The following is a 13,332-nucleotide window of genomic DNA, read 5'->3' as shown; positions in this document are numbered from 1 at the left end:
TTCATGTCCCCTCCTTGCTGCTCTTAGCTCTCTCTTCAGGTCCTTCCTGGCTACCTTATAACTCTCAATCGCCCCAATTGAACCTTCACGCCTCATCTTTACATAGGCCGCCCTCTTCCATTTAACAAGGGATTCCAATTCCTTATTAAACCACGGCTCCCTCACACGACCCTTTCCTCCGTAAGGGTCAACAGAGTCACATGTACGCCAGACCTCAGAGAATGGTGGGAGTTTCCTTTCCTAAAAGGTATTAGTGAACCAGATGGCTTTTTATGACAATTGACTGTGCTTAAACAGTAACCATTAAGGTAGCTTTTCAGTCCAGATTTTTACTGAATTCAAAATTCTTCATCTACCACAGTAGGTTTTAAATCCATGGCTTCAGAACATGAGCCTGACGTGCTGAATTACTGATTCAATGTCATTATCTCCAGCCACCACCTCTTTCAAGCAAATTTAACGGATTTCCTCATGTTTCGCTTCTGAACAATGTTCAATATTGCAATGATTAGAAACCAAAGTGTTTGCAAAAAAAAACTTTACTTTGAACTTCCTACCATAGTTGACAGCAATTTAAATGTAAGTGTTGGGAGTTTAGAATGTGTTGTAGAGCTAGTGTGCAGAACTCTTAAGAGCTGTGTATTATTACTTGGATAATTGAAAATCTTGTGCAATACATTGCTTCGTACAATGATGTTAGTTAATGGTAAAATATACTGCTGAGCTCGAAGTGAGATGAGGCTTGCAGGGAACTGCATAGTTGCTGCGAATACTTTGAACTGCAAAATATGCTACCTTAATTTGTGTATTCATGCATTCATTATCATCAGCGGAATTCAATGGATTAGGCTCTATAAGGGAATTAACCCCCTGAGGGGCAGTGAGTTTAGTGAACATGCTCTGTATGCAATGGTATGTCAGGTCATGCACTTAATTGTTCCTAGATATGCACTGTTAAGTCTTGGGAGAATAATTTTCAAGGTAACTTATTTGCTTAATTGAAGGATGTAATATGAAATCCATGCTAAAAATGCCTGCTCTAGTTAGGCTTTCATATTTTTGGTACATGTTTTGCATGAATAAAGCTATTTTTGACAAAGAATGGTAGCAAATTAAAACAAACCGTTACATGTTCAATAAATAATGACTTTGAACTTTCCCCTCATTTCGCCAAAGCTTTTGAAGAGAGAAAAAACAAGTAAATACTGTAATGACTAATTTTCTTCTTTTAAGATCCTGTGTTGTAATCCATATTGATCACACTGTTTCAAGGTGTGACTCAGTCTTCATTAGAATCTCAAAACTGCAGAAGCTCTTCCTCCCTTCCCAGGTTATAAATTTGCATAACATATCTTCTTTTGAATGAAAATCTGCTAAATAGTTTTCAGGCTGCTTAGGCTGCACTTATTACTGTCAGAGGAAAGTTCTGTGGAACAATCCAATGGTTTTCCCCATGTGGCAAGTAGCATTCATGCCACACAAATGCCAAACAATGACCATCTTCAAAAATAAATAATCTAATCACTACCCCTTGACATTCAATGATGATATTGTAACTGAATCCCCCATGATCAACATCCTAGTAGTTACCATTGACCAGAACTGGATTCACTACTTAAACACAGTAGCTACAAGAGCAGACCAGAGGCTGGGAATACTGCAAAGGGTAACTCATCTCATGACTCCCCAGCACCTGTCCACCATCTATATGGTACAAGTCAGGAGTGTGACTGAATACTCTCCATGTCATCCTGGATGTGTATACCATCCAGGACAAAGCAGCCTGCTTGACTGCCACCACACTCAAGAACAATAAGCCCTGCATCACTGCCACTCAGTAGCAGCAGTGTGTACCATCTACAAGATACACTACAGAAATTCACCAAAGGTCCTTAGATAGCACCTTCCAAACCCACTTCCATCTAGAAGGACAAGGGTAGCAGCTACGTGAGAACCTGAAAAGCTGCCCTCAAATCACTCACCATCTTGACTTGGAAATATATCAGCATTTGTTGACAAACGCTGGGTCAAAATCTTGGAATTGCCTCCCCAGTGGCATTGTTGAACGACCTATAGGAAATGAACTTCAACTGTTCAAGAATACAGCTCACCACCACCTTCTCAAAGGCAACTAGGATGGGCGATAATTGCTGGCCCAGCTAGCAATGCCCACAACCTATGACTGAATTTTAAAAAAAATGCTGGCTGAGCTACCCATTATAAACCAGAAAACAAAATAAAAACAAAGAAGTGCACATTTTGGAAATCAGAAATAAAATAAGAATTTGCTGGAAAAAACTCAGCAGGTCTGGTAGCATCTGTGGAGAGAAAGCAGAGTTACTTCAGAAGAAGGGTCTGATTTTGTTCATTATCAAACCATTACCATTTCCTTCTTAGCTCTAAGCACACTGAGAAATGATTTTTCTTTTCCCAATGACATTAGGGTAGACACTACAACAGCTGATTGGTATATCTGTATTTGGCAGAGCTCAGATTCTAAACAGATCAAACTACATTACTGTTTGTTCTTAGCCCTGAGTTCTACTGCTAATATCCAGAGCAGATACCTAGTGCCCCATCGATAACTTCTCAATACTATTCCTTCCTGCCACCTCTGGTGAGAGGGATTTACTATAAAATGATAAGTTGCCATGAGGCGTAATAACATGAGAGTGAGGAGCAGGAGTGGGCAATTCAGCCTATTGAGCCAGCTCTGCCTGATTCAAAAGGATTTATAATGAAATTACAACGTCAATTAGGTTCGTCAACACCTGGTACAAGTATGTACACTCACTCCTTTTTAAAATTTGAAAATTGCTGTCAGTATCCTATATACTTAGTCATAGAATCATACAGCATGGAAACAGACCCTTCTGTCCAACAGTCCATGTTCCCAAACTAAACTAGTCCCACCTGCCTAAGAATGGCCCATAACACTGCAAACCTTTCCGATTCATGAATTTATCTAAAGCATTCTAAACATTGCAACTGTACCTGCAAACATCACTTGCATTCCACACATGAACCACTCTCTATTTTTTAAAAAAAGGGTTGCCCCTAATGACCTTTCTAAATCCTTCATCTCTCACTTTAAAAATATGTCCCCTAGTTTTGAACTCACCCAGCCTACGTAAAGAACACATGTCATTCACCTTATCTGTGCCCCCCATGATTTTATAAACCACATTAAGTTCACCCCTCGACCTCCTGCACTCCAGTGAAATACATCCCAGCCTATCCAAAGAACGCAAGCCTTCCATACCCAACAACATCCTTGTAAATCTCTTCTGAACCCTACCCAGTTTAATAATATCCTTTCCTGTAATTGGCCTCATCAATGTCCTGTACAATCTCAATATGACATCCCAACTCCTTTACTTAAAGTTCTGAGTAATGAAGGCAAGCATGCCAAATGCCTTCTCTGACTATTACAAGTGACCTCTCGATAGAAAGAGTTGAGCTCTCCCACCTTCCATCCTGGGAGCTTATCCTGGGATGTAGTAGCTGGTGTCTCAGCATAATGAGGCAGAAAAGAACACAATTTAACTTATTTCTCTTGCCAATTTGGTTTATGTTTTGAATCCATTTTGAGGTTATAAATATTTGTTGGACATGGACATCTCTGGCTAGGCTAGCATCTATTGCCCATCCCAACTTAATCTTGCAAAGGTGGTGGGGAGCTACCTGTCTGAACCATTGCAATCCATATGGTGTTGATCCCCTCATTGCACTGTTGGGGATGGAATTGCAGCACAGACAGAGGCCATGCAGTCTATTGTCTCCTTGCTATCTCTTTGAAATAACTCTAGTGCTTAGTCTCATACCCTGTTTTTTGTTGTAAGAATATAAGAGATAGAAGTAGGCCATCCGACCCTTCCAGCCTGCTCTGCCATTCAATAGGATTATGGCTGATCTTTTCATGGACTCAGCTCTACTTACTTGCCCGCTTGCCATAAACCTTTATTCCTTTACTTTTCAAAAATCTACCTTTGCTTTAAAAAAATCCAATGAGGTAGCCTGAACTGCTTCTCAAGGAATTCCACAGATTCACAACGTTTTGTATGAAGAAATTCCTCCTCAACTCAGTCCTAAGTCTGCTCCCCCTTATATTAATGCTATGCACCCCAGTTCTAATTTCACCTTCCAGTGTAAACAACTTTCCTCCTTCTTTCTAATCAAATCCCTTCATGATTTTATATGTTTCTATAAGATCACCCCCTCATTCTTTTACAATGTATGCCTGTTATGTTGTGTAAGCCTCAACTTTACTTTAAAATAGAGTTGGCAAATGGATGAATATTTTGAACTTCAGAAGAAATAGTTTTTAATGAATTGTGTCAATTACAAGTTGCATCAATTTTGAATATTCTCTTTTTTGTTCAAAACCAGATCCTCCAGTGTCACCAACCATACTATGCAGATCCAATGCTTACCCAGAGACCTTCTACTGCACATGGCAGCTGTCAAGTCCAACTTACATCCCAACTGAATTCGACATCTCTGTAAGGTCTGTTCTGGCCTAACCGCCCTGTTTATTTGGTTTAATTTTTCTTAGCATTTTTTTCTTGAGTTTTAAAATATCTTTATTGATATGGTTAAGGGTAGTAACTTGGTGCAATTTAATGAATACCACTGAAAATGGAATTAACCATAAGAAGTATGAATTTCAATCAGTGTGTGGTCTAGCACCAGTGAGGAATCAATTTTTAAATAACCAAAAATCACTTCCAGAATTCTATGTAGGTCAAATTACTAGTCATATTGAATCAAAAGTACTTTTTTTTCAATAAATTAAGAAATACAGTTGAACAGGTTTAAAATAAATTTCGAGCTCTGCATGCAGAAGCTGCTGCTTACAGCCTTCTTAAAGGCTCAGAAACAGAGATCCCATGAGTGACAACAGTGATTAAATTCATCTCAGGTGAAATAGGTTAGGGAGCTCAGCATGCTATTAGTGCAAATTTTTAATGTCTACTGCAAAAATTGTAGAAACTCAATTTACACTGAACATTGCTTTCTGCTTATAAGTTCACAATCAATTTTTGACAGTATCAGGTAAATTCCATCAACACAACTGCTCAAATCTTTAATGATGACTCTTGAATGATAAGTCTGAATAAATACTTATTTCAAAACAAGGATTTTATGAAAGCCCAAAAGACTTTCCAGGGTGCAATTGAAGAACTTGGTGCCAACAAGATTTAACGTGCGACTATGTTGACCAATTAGCTGAGATTTTAAGCACATGGCCCATTGTGGAACTGAAGTATACAGACACTATTGGTTTTGGCTAATCTAATCACCATTGGGGTAGCAGGGCACGCAGTGTCAGTGACTTTTGAACCTCTGTGCAAGGAGAACACCAGCCAAAATTTCAGGTCTGTATCACAATTCATTAATTACATCTGGAAAGTACATATTTGTGAATGCTTGAGGGAAGGATCTGGCTTAAAAATGATGCCACCAGAAGTTAGCAATCACAGTACAAAAAGTACAAAGAATGAGTATGTGGGTGAGATATAAAAAGCAGACAATATTTTGACAATGCATAATCCCGAGGCCGCTTCAATTTTTACCATATTTCCAGAATTTTCCAAATAGGTGAAAGCCAAATTCAAGAGTGCAGCAATACTCAGGTTTCAGGCTTCAGGCTCAACTTAATTTTTCCACAGGGTTACCTCCCCTTTACGTTTGAATAAATTGTATGGACAGAAAAAGGAAGTGAAAGAGAGTCATCCTCGTCTATGAGGGACCGCCAATGAGTCTGACATGTTTCCACAAACAGAAGTGTGTTAATGGCCAGATAGTCTCTTTTTGTTTGTGATGTTGGTTTAATACATAAATATTGACCAGGATACTAGTTCAACTCTTTCATAATTATCTTACATTATGGAATATAACTTGAGAAAATGTAAGGTTGTGTTCATTGGAAAAATAGGAGACTTGAACATTATTTAAATGGAGAAAGACAGCTACAGAACAGAGGGATTTGGGAGTTCTTCTGCATAAATCTTCAGAAGCTAGTATTCAAGTTCAACAGGCATTAGGGAAAGCAAATGGAATGCTTTCCTTTATTTCAAAGGGAATAGAGTATAGAAGCAGGGCTATTTTGCTAAAACCACACAAGGCATGAGTCAGACCACAGCTGGAATAGTGTCAACAATTTTGGGCCCCTTATCAAAAGAAAGACATAATGGCATTGGATGCAATCCAGAGAAGGTTCACTTGGCTGATACCAGGTAGAAAGGGTTTGGTGCTCATTGGAATTTAGGAGGATAAGACACAACCTTCTTGAAACATACAACATTCTTGGAGTCGTGACAGGTTAGATGCAGAAAGTTTGTTTCCCCACATCATGGAGTCTTGGGGTTGTGCAGCATGGAAGCAGACCCTTTTGTTCCACTCGTCCATACCAACTTGATATTGTAGAAAAGTATTAGCCCCATTTGTCAGCATTTGTCCCATATCCTTCTAAACTCTTTTTATTCATGTACCCAGCCAGATGCCTTTTATATGTTGTAATTGTACCAGCCTCCACCACTTCCTCTGGCAGCTCATTCCATAAACACACCACCATCTGCATGACAAAGTTGGCCCTTTCAAATCTTTCCCCCTCACCTTAAACCTATGCCCTCTAGTTTGGATTCCACTACCTTGGGGAAAAGACCTTGGATATTCACCCTATCCATGCCCGCAATGATTTTATAAACTTCCGCAAGGTCATCCCTTAGCCTGCAACACTCGAAGGAGACTACTCCACCCTATTTAGCTTCTCACTGTAGCTCAAACCCTCCAACCCTGTTCTGAACTATTTCAAGTTTCACAAAACACTTCCTATAGCAGGGAGACCAAAATTGAATGCAGTATTCCAAAAGTGGACTAACCAATGTCCTGTACAGCCACAACATGACCTCCCAGTGCCTGTACTCAGTACTCTGACCGATAAAGGAAAGCATACCAAATGCCTCCTTCTCTATCCTATCTACCTGCGACTTCACTTTCAAGAAGCTATGAACCTGCACTCCAAGGTCTCTTTGTTCAGCAACACTCCCTAGGACCTTACCATTAAGTGTATAAATCCTGATAAGATTTGCTTTCCCAAAATCCAGCACCTCATATTTATCTAAATTAAACTCCATCTGCCACTTCTCAGCCCATTGGCCCATCTGGTCAAGATCCTGTTGTAATCTGAGGTAACCTTCTTCGACTACATCTCCAATTTTGGTAAAAAGCTTTGACAAAGGGTCAGTTAGACTCGAAACATCAGCTCTTTTCTCTCAAAAGCTTTGACAAAGAGTCAGTTAGACTCTCACTTACAGATGCTGCCAGACTTGCTGAGATTTTCCAGGATTTTCTCTTTTTTAGTCTCCAATTTTGGTGTCATCTGCAAACTTACTAACAATACCTCTTATGCTCGCATCCAAATCCTTTATATAAATTACGAAAGGTACTGGACCCAACACCAATCCTTGTGGCACTCCACTGGTCACAGGTGTCCAGTCTGAAGAACATCCCTCCACCACCACCCTCTGTTGTCTACCTTTGAGCCAGTTCAGTATCCAAATGGCTAGTTCTCCCTGTATTCCATGCGATTCAACCTTGCTAATCAGTCCCCCCTGGAGAACCTTGTCCAACGCCTTACTGAAGCCCATATAGATCACGTCCACCGTTCTGTCCTCACCAATGCTCTTTGTTAGTTCTTCAAAAAGCTCAACCAAATTTGTGAGACATGATTTCCCATGCACGAAGCCATGTTGACTATCCCTAATCAGTCAGTGTCATAGAGTCATAGAGATGTGCAGCATGGAAACAGACCCTTCGGTCCAACCCGTCCATGCTGACCAGATATCCCAACCCAATCTAGTCCCACCTGCCAGCACTCGGCCCATATCCCTCCAAACCCTTCCTATTCATATACCCATCCAAATGTCTTTTAAATGTTGCAATTGTACCAGCCTCCACCACTTCCTCTGGCAACTCAATCCATACACGTATCACCCTCTGTGTGAAAAAATTGCCTCTTAGGTCTCTTTTATATATTTCCCCTCTCATCCTAAACCTATACCCTCTAGTTCTGGAGTCCCCGACCCCAGGGAAGAGACTTTGTCTATTTACCCTATCTATGCCCCTCATAATTTTGTAAACTTCTATAAGGTCACTCCTCAGCCTCCGACGCTCCAGGGAAAACAGCCTCAGCCTGTTTAGCCTCTCCCTATAGCTCAAATCCTCCAACACTGCCAACATCCTTGTAAATCTTTTCTGAACCCTTTCAAGTTTCACAACATCTTTCCAATAGGAAGGAGACCAGAATTGCACGCAATATTCCAACAGTGGCCTACCCAATGTCCTGTACAGCCGCAACATGACCTCTCAACTCCTGTATTCAATACTGACAAATAAAGGAAAGCATATCAAACGCCTTCTTCACTATCCTATCTACCTTAAACTGAGGTAACCCTCTTCGCTGTCCACTACACCTCCAATTTTGGTGTCATCTGCAAACTTACTATCTGTACCTGTTATGCTCGCATCCAAATCATTTATGGAAATGACAAAAAGCCAACACCGATCCTTGTGGCACTCTATTGGTCACAGGCCTCCAGTCTGAAAAACACCACCCTCTGTCTTCTACCTTTGAGCCAAATGGCTAGTATCCAAATGGCTGTATCCAAATGGCTAGTTCTCCCTGTATTCCATGAGATCTAGCCTTGCTAATCAGTCTCCCATGGGGAACCTTGTCAAACGCCTTACTGAAGTCCATATAGATCACATCTACTGCTCTATGCTCATAAATCGTCTCTGTTACTTCAGAAAACTCAATCAAGTTTGTGAGACATGATTTCCCACACACAAAGCCATGTTGACTATCCCTAATCAGTTTCCTGATGAAGGGCTTTTGCCCGAAACGTCGATTTTGCTGAAGCTCCTTGATGCTGCCTGAACTGCTGTGCTCTTCCAGCACCATTGATCCAGTATCCCTAATCAGTCCTTGCCTTTCCAAATACATGTACATCCAGTCCCTCAGGTTTCCCTCCAACAACTTGCCCACCACCGAGGTCAGGCTCACTAGTCTATAGTTCCCTGGCTTGTCCTTACCACCCTTCTTAAACAGTGGCAGCACGTTAGCCAACCTCCGGTCTTCCGGCACCTCACCTGTGACTATCGATGATACAAATATCTTAGCAAGAGGCCCAGCAATCACTTCCCTAGCTTCCCACAGAGTTCTAGAGTACACCCGATCAGATCCTGGGGATTTATCCACTTTTATGTATTTCAAGACATCCAGCACTTCCTCCTCTATAATATGGACCTTTTTCAAGATGTCACCATCTATTTCCCTTCATTCTTTATCTTCCATGTCCTTTTACACAGTAAACACTAATGCAAAATACTCATTTAGTATCTCCCCCATCTCCTGTGATGCACACAAAGGTCGCCTTGCTGATCTTTGAGGAGCCCTGTTCTCTCCCTAGTTGCCCTTTTGTCCTTAATGTATTTGTAAAAACCCTTTGGGTTCTCCTTAACTCTATTTGCCAAAGCTATCTCATGTCCCCTTTTTGCCCTCCTGATTTCCTTCATAAGTATACTCCTACTGCCTTTATACTCTTCTAAGGATTCATTCGACTTGACATATGCTTCCTTCTGGTTCTCAACCAAAACCCTCAATTTCTTCAGTCATCCAGCATTCCCTACATCTACCTTCTTTTTGTTTTAACCTAACACCTGCCCCCAATCAGCTTTTGAAAGTTCTTACCTAATACCGTCAAAATTAGCCTTCCTCCAATTTAGAACTGCAATTCTAAATTGCAGTTTTAGATCTGGTCTATCCTTTTCCATCACTATTTTAAAACAAAAAGAATTATGGTCGCTGGCCCCAAAGTGCTCCCACACTGACACCTCAGTCACCTGCTTTGCCTTATTTCCCAAGAGTAGGTCATGTTTTGCACCTTCTCTAGTAGGTAAAGAAGAATTTCTTCTCTTAGAGGGCAGTTAATCTGTGGAATTCTTTCCTGCTGAGGGCTGTTGACCCTGAGATTAAGTATACTCAAAGCTGAGGCAGACTTTTTTAATCAGTGAGGGAGCCAGCATGATAGGGAAAAGGCAGGAAAGTGGAGTTGAGGATTATCAGATCAGCCATGATCCCATTGAATGGTGCAGCAGACTGAATACCAGAATGGCTTACATCTGGAGAACATGATCAGTAGTATGTGTTGTCTGGAAGTGCACAATCCAACAAGATTTCAAAGTGCTGCAACTTTTAAAGAGAAAAAGGCAAAATAATGGATTATTTTTCCACACTGGTACAGCACAGACATGTGAATACCAGGCCCCTTTAATCCTCTATCAATAACATGAAACTCAGTGAAAAATCACATGACACCAGGTTATAGTCCAACAGGTTTAATCGGAAGCACACTAGCTTTCGGAGAGACGCTCCTTCATCAGGTGATGAAGGAGCGTCTCTCCAAAAGCTAGTGTGCTTCCAATTAAACCTGTTGGACTATAACCTGGCGTTGTGTGATTTTTAACTTTGTACACCCCAGTCCAACACCGGCATCTCCGAATCGAAACTCAGTGAGGCGTTCTCCTTAGTGTATGTCACCTATCAAATAAACCAAGTATTCTGATTGCTTCTATATTCTGCAAAGACATTACCCTGTCAACAGAGCTTCATAAAAATGGACTTTAAAGTACAATTTGGGTTATAGATCACTTAGATTCTAAGGAATGGTTTCTGTTGGTAAAGTTTGATGTGAATTATTTTATGCTTGTGTGATAGAAAGTGTATGGTAAAGTATTTGGAACTTTAAAGGTTAATATTTTTGCGGTTTGTTTGCCACAGTACTAGTCACCTTCCTGCCTGGTGAGCACTCACTGGCTTTGCTTCATTAGTATTTCTCAAATGTGAGTCTGCTTAATGATGCTGTCAGCTCCTATGCTAATGGAAAGTAATGCAGCCCACTATCCCCATATGTAGAACAACCATTGTCTGAGGAGACACCGAGTGTGCTGTCTGCTAGATGATCATTAGTCTGTGGGTTCCTGAGTTTGAATTATACATATAAAATGTTAATTTCCATTTGAAGCCATTCTGGTGCCAAGACCCTAAATGCATTTCAATGCAAATTACTGTATCAAGGTCATTCTTTAGCAATACTAATGTCCGTACTGCATTAAAAAGAGAACACAGATCTTAGCTTTCTTTTGCTACTCAGGTTTTTGAGAGCTGAAAGAGTCTGGTGTTAATGAAAGAAAACTGTATCAATGATATAAATCAGATATGGATAAGAAAACTTAAAAATAGTTACATACTGCATTAGAAATGTTTAATTATTATTTTCTCACTAAATACATGTCTGACACCTAGGAAACCTTTGCTCATGTGCAAGAACTTCCAAACCAAATTACTGATATATGTACAAAAAAATGGACCATTTCTACTGACCTTATATGCAATGTACAGCCTTTCCCTTTATTCTTGTACTCCTCAGTACAGCAAGACAGGGAGCTTATCTACAAATGATGATACACTGATCATAGTGTTAAGCATCCCTCGCTGGGATCATGCAGTTTTTTTGGACACTAATTTGTGGTGATATCTGGAGATGAGTGGAAAGAATTCCAGCTCCAAAGTGAAGGCTTATTTATTCGGGTTCTGTGAACAAGCCAGTTCCTTGTGACAGCAATTAGCCTTCTCTTGGTGCATTGTTTGTTTGTTCAAGCATCTTCGATCTGGAGATCTTGTCGGAAGGCTTTGCTGGATGAGAGATGAGCAGATTGAGCCATTGTATTGTGCTCAGGTAGCAGCTGTCCAGGGAGGTGGGTCACAGCCATCTGAGGGAGGAAGATTGGGTCATGGCGATCGTAAGAAAGGTTGGAGAGGATGGAGGGAGCTAGCAGGATAATAAAGAGGAAGTCAATCTCTACAAAAGGCAATTCAAACATAACAGAGGAGATAGATGGAGATTTAGGGCATTCAAGTATGGCACCTAGACTTTTGACTCTGTGAGGTAACAGAGTGCCTGCAACGTCCTACCCACCTTGCCACATAATTGGGCAACCATTTGACTATGGACATTTAAGTTGCGAGTAGGCATGTGATTCCATATGCCGAGCCAACCTGCCTCCGAGCAGAAGTCCCACAACTGGCAAAATCACCACTTCACAATTGTGTCTCACTTTTTCCCTTTATCCATTCCTACAGATTAGATGGATACTGTTTGGTCTTTAAATAACTGATTTGAGCCCTCACTAGATAGATGGTGTGTGGACAAGAGCTATGATGCTTGGTACAACTCAGTAGCCTCTTGAACACTCATGTACATATACCCTGTCAAAATGTGATTGAATAGCATTAAGAGCATTTTGGAAATGTAAGCACATGTTTATACTTTTACATAACAGCTGTGCTTCCACGTAATGTTCAAAGTCAAGCTTTATAATAGACAACTAACTTTATCCCTTAGAGCAATTTCAGCAGGGCAGCTTGCAAGGTACCAACCGCTGTAATGTTCTAGATGTCGATGTCCAATACAATACACTTTGTTCTCATAATACCTATTATGTTATTCCAGGCCCTTGTGCCATGGCTTTCCCAAAGAGATATACAGTCACTAGTGCTATTGTCCTCCAAGATGCTGAGCAACTAATTGATGCAGGCAACAGCCTTCTTTTACTGCAACCAGTTACAATTTTTTGGTGTAAATCTTTTTGATTTGCATATCACCTCAGATACAATTCTTATTATATTTAGGTATTAGCTGGAAGATCTTCAAGTCCTCCCTTCTAACCAAGCTATCACCGAATAGTGTAATGTCTAGTATTGTTTACTGATGAGTTGATAAAAACATCTTTGTTTCCACATTGCATTTCCAGAATATAATATTATACATTCTGTGATGTCCTTTGGGAGAAGAATTAAGAATAATTTGACCTTAGTTTAACCTATTAATTGCAGCTTCAATTCTGTATAGTCTTTACGTACATAGAACAAAGAAACTCAAGGCATTTGTTAATTATACAAGACTATATTTACATGCATTTGAGGTACTGGGAGGTTCTGATAATTGAATGGACCCCCATTGTTCTTTGGCAGAAAGACTTCAGACAGTGGTCTTTCCCCACTGTGCCTTGGCGCGGTCTGCTCCAGGCTTTAGTGCGTCCCTCAGCACATAGTCCTTGACCTTGAAATAATTGAAGAGAAAATGAGCTCTGCAGATGCTGGAGATCAGAGATGGAAATGTGTTGCTGGAGAAGCGCAGCAGGTCAGGCAGCATCTAGGGAACAGGAGAATCGACGTTTCGGGCATTAGCCCTTCTTCAGGAATCCTGA

At 40.6% G+C, this 13,332-nt stretch overlaps 1 protein-coding gene across 5 annotated transcripts in view; it reads left to right on the top strand.

Moving 5' to 3' along the window:
• Positions 1-13,332, top strand: part of LOC122543507 (ciliary neurotrophic factor receptor subunit alpha-like) — a 381,254-nt gene that overhangs the window by 277,389 nt on the left and 90,533 nt on the right. For all 5 annotated transcript variants that reach the window (XM_043682503.1, XM_043682295.1, XM_043682483.1 and 2 more), the window contains one exon: positions 4,390-4,507. In XM_043682503.1, the coding sequence (XP_043538438.1) occupies positions 4,390-4,507 (118 nt within the window). The remainder of the gene's footprint in view (positions 1-4,389; positions 4,508-13,332) is intronic.

Source organism: Chiloscyllium plagiosum, chromosome 1 (assembly GCF_004010195.1).
Source record: "Chiloscyllium plagiosum isolate BGI_BamShark_2017 chromosome 1, ASM401019v2, whole genome shotgun sequence".
NCBI lineage: Eukaryota > Metazoa > Chordata > Chondrichthyes > Orectolobiformes > Hemiscylliidae > Chiloscyllium > Chiloscyllium plagiosum.
This window is presented reverse-complemented; position numbering and strand designations above follow the sequence as displayed.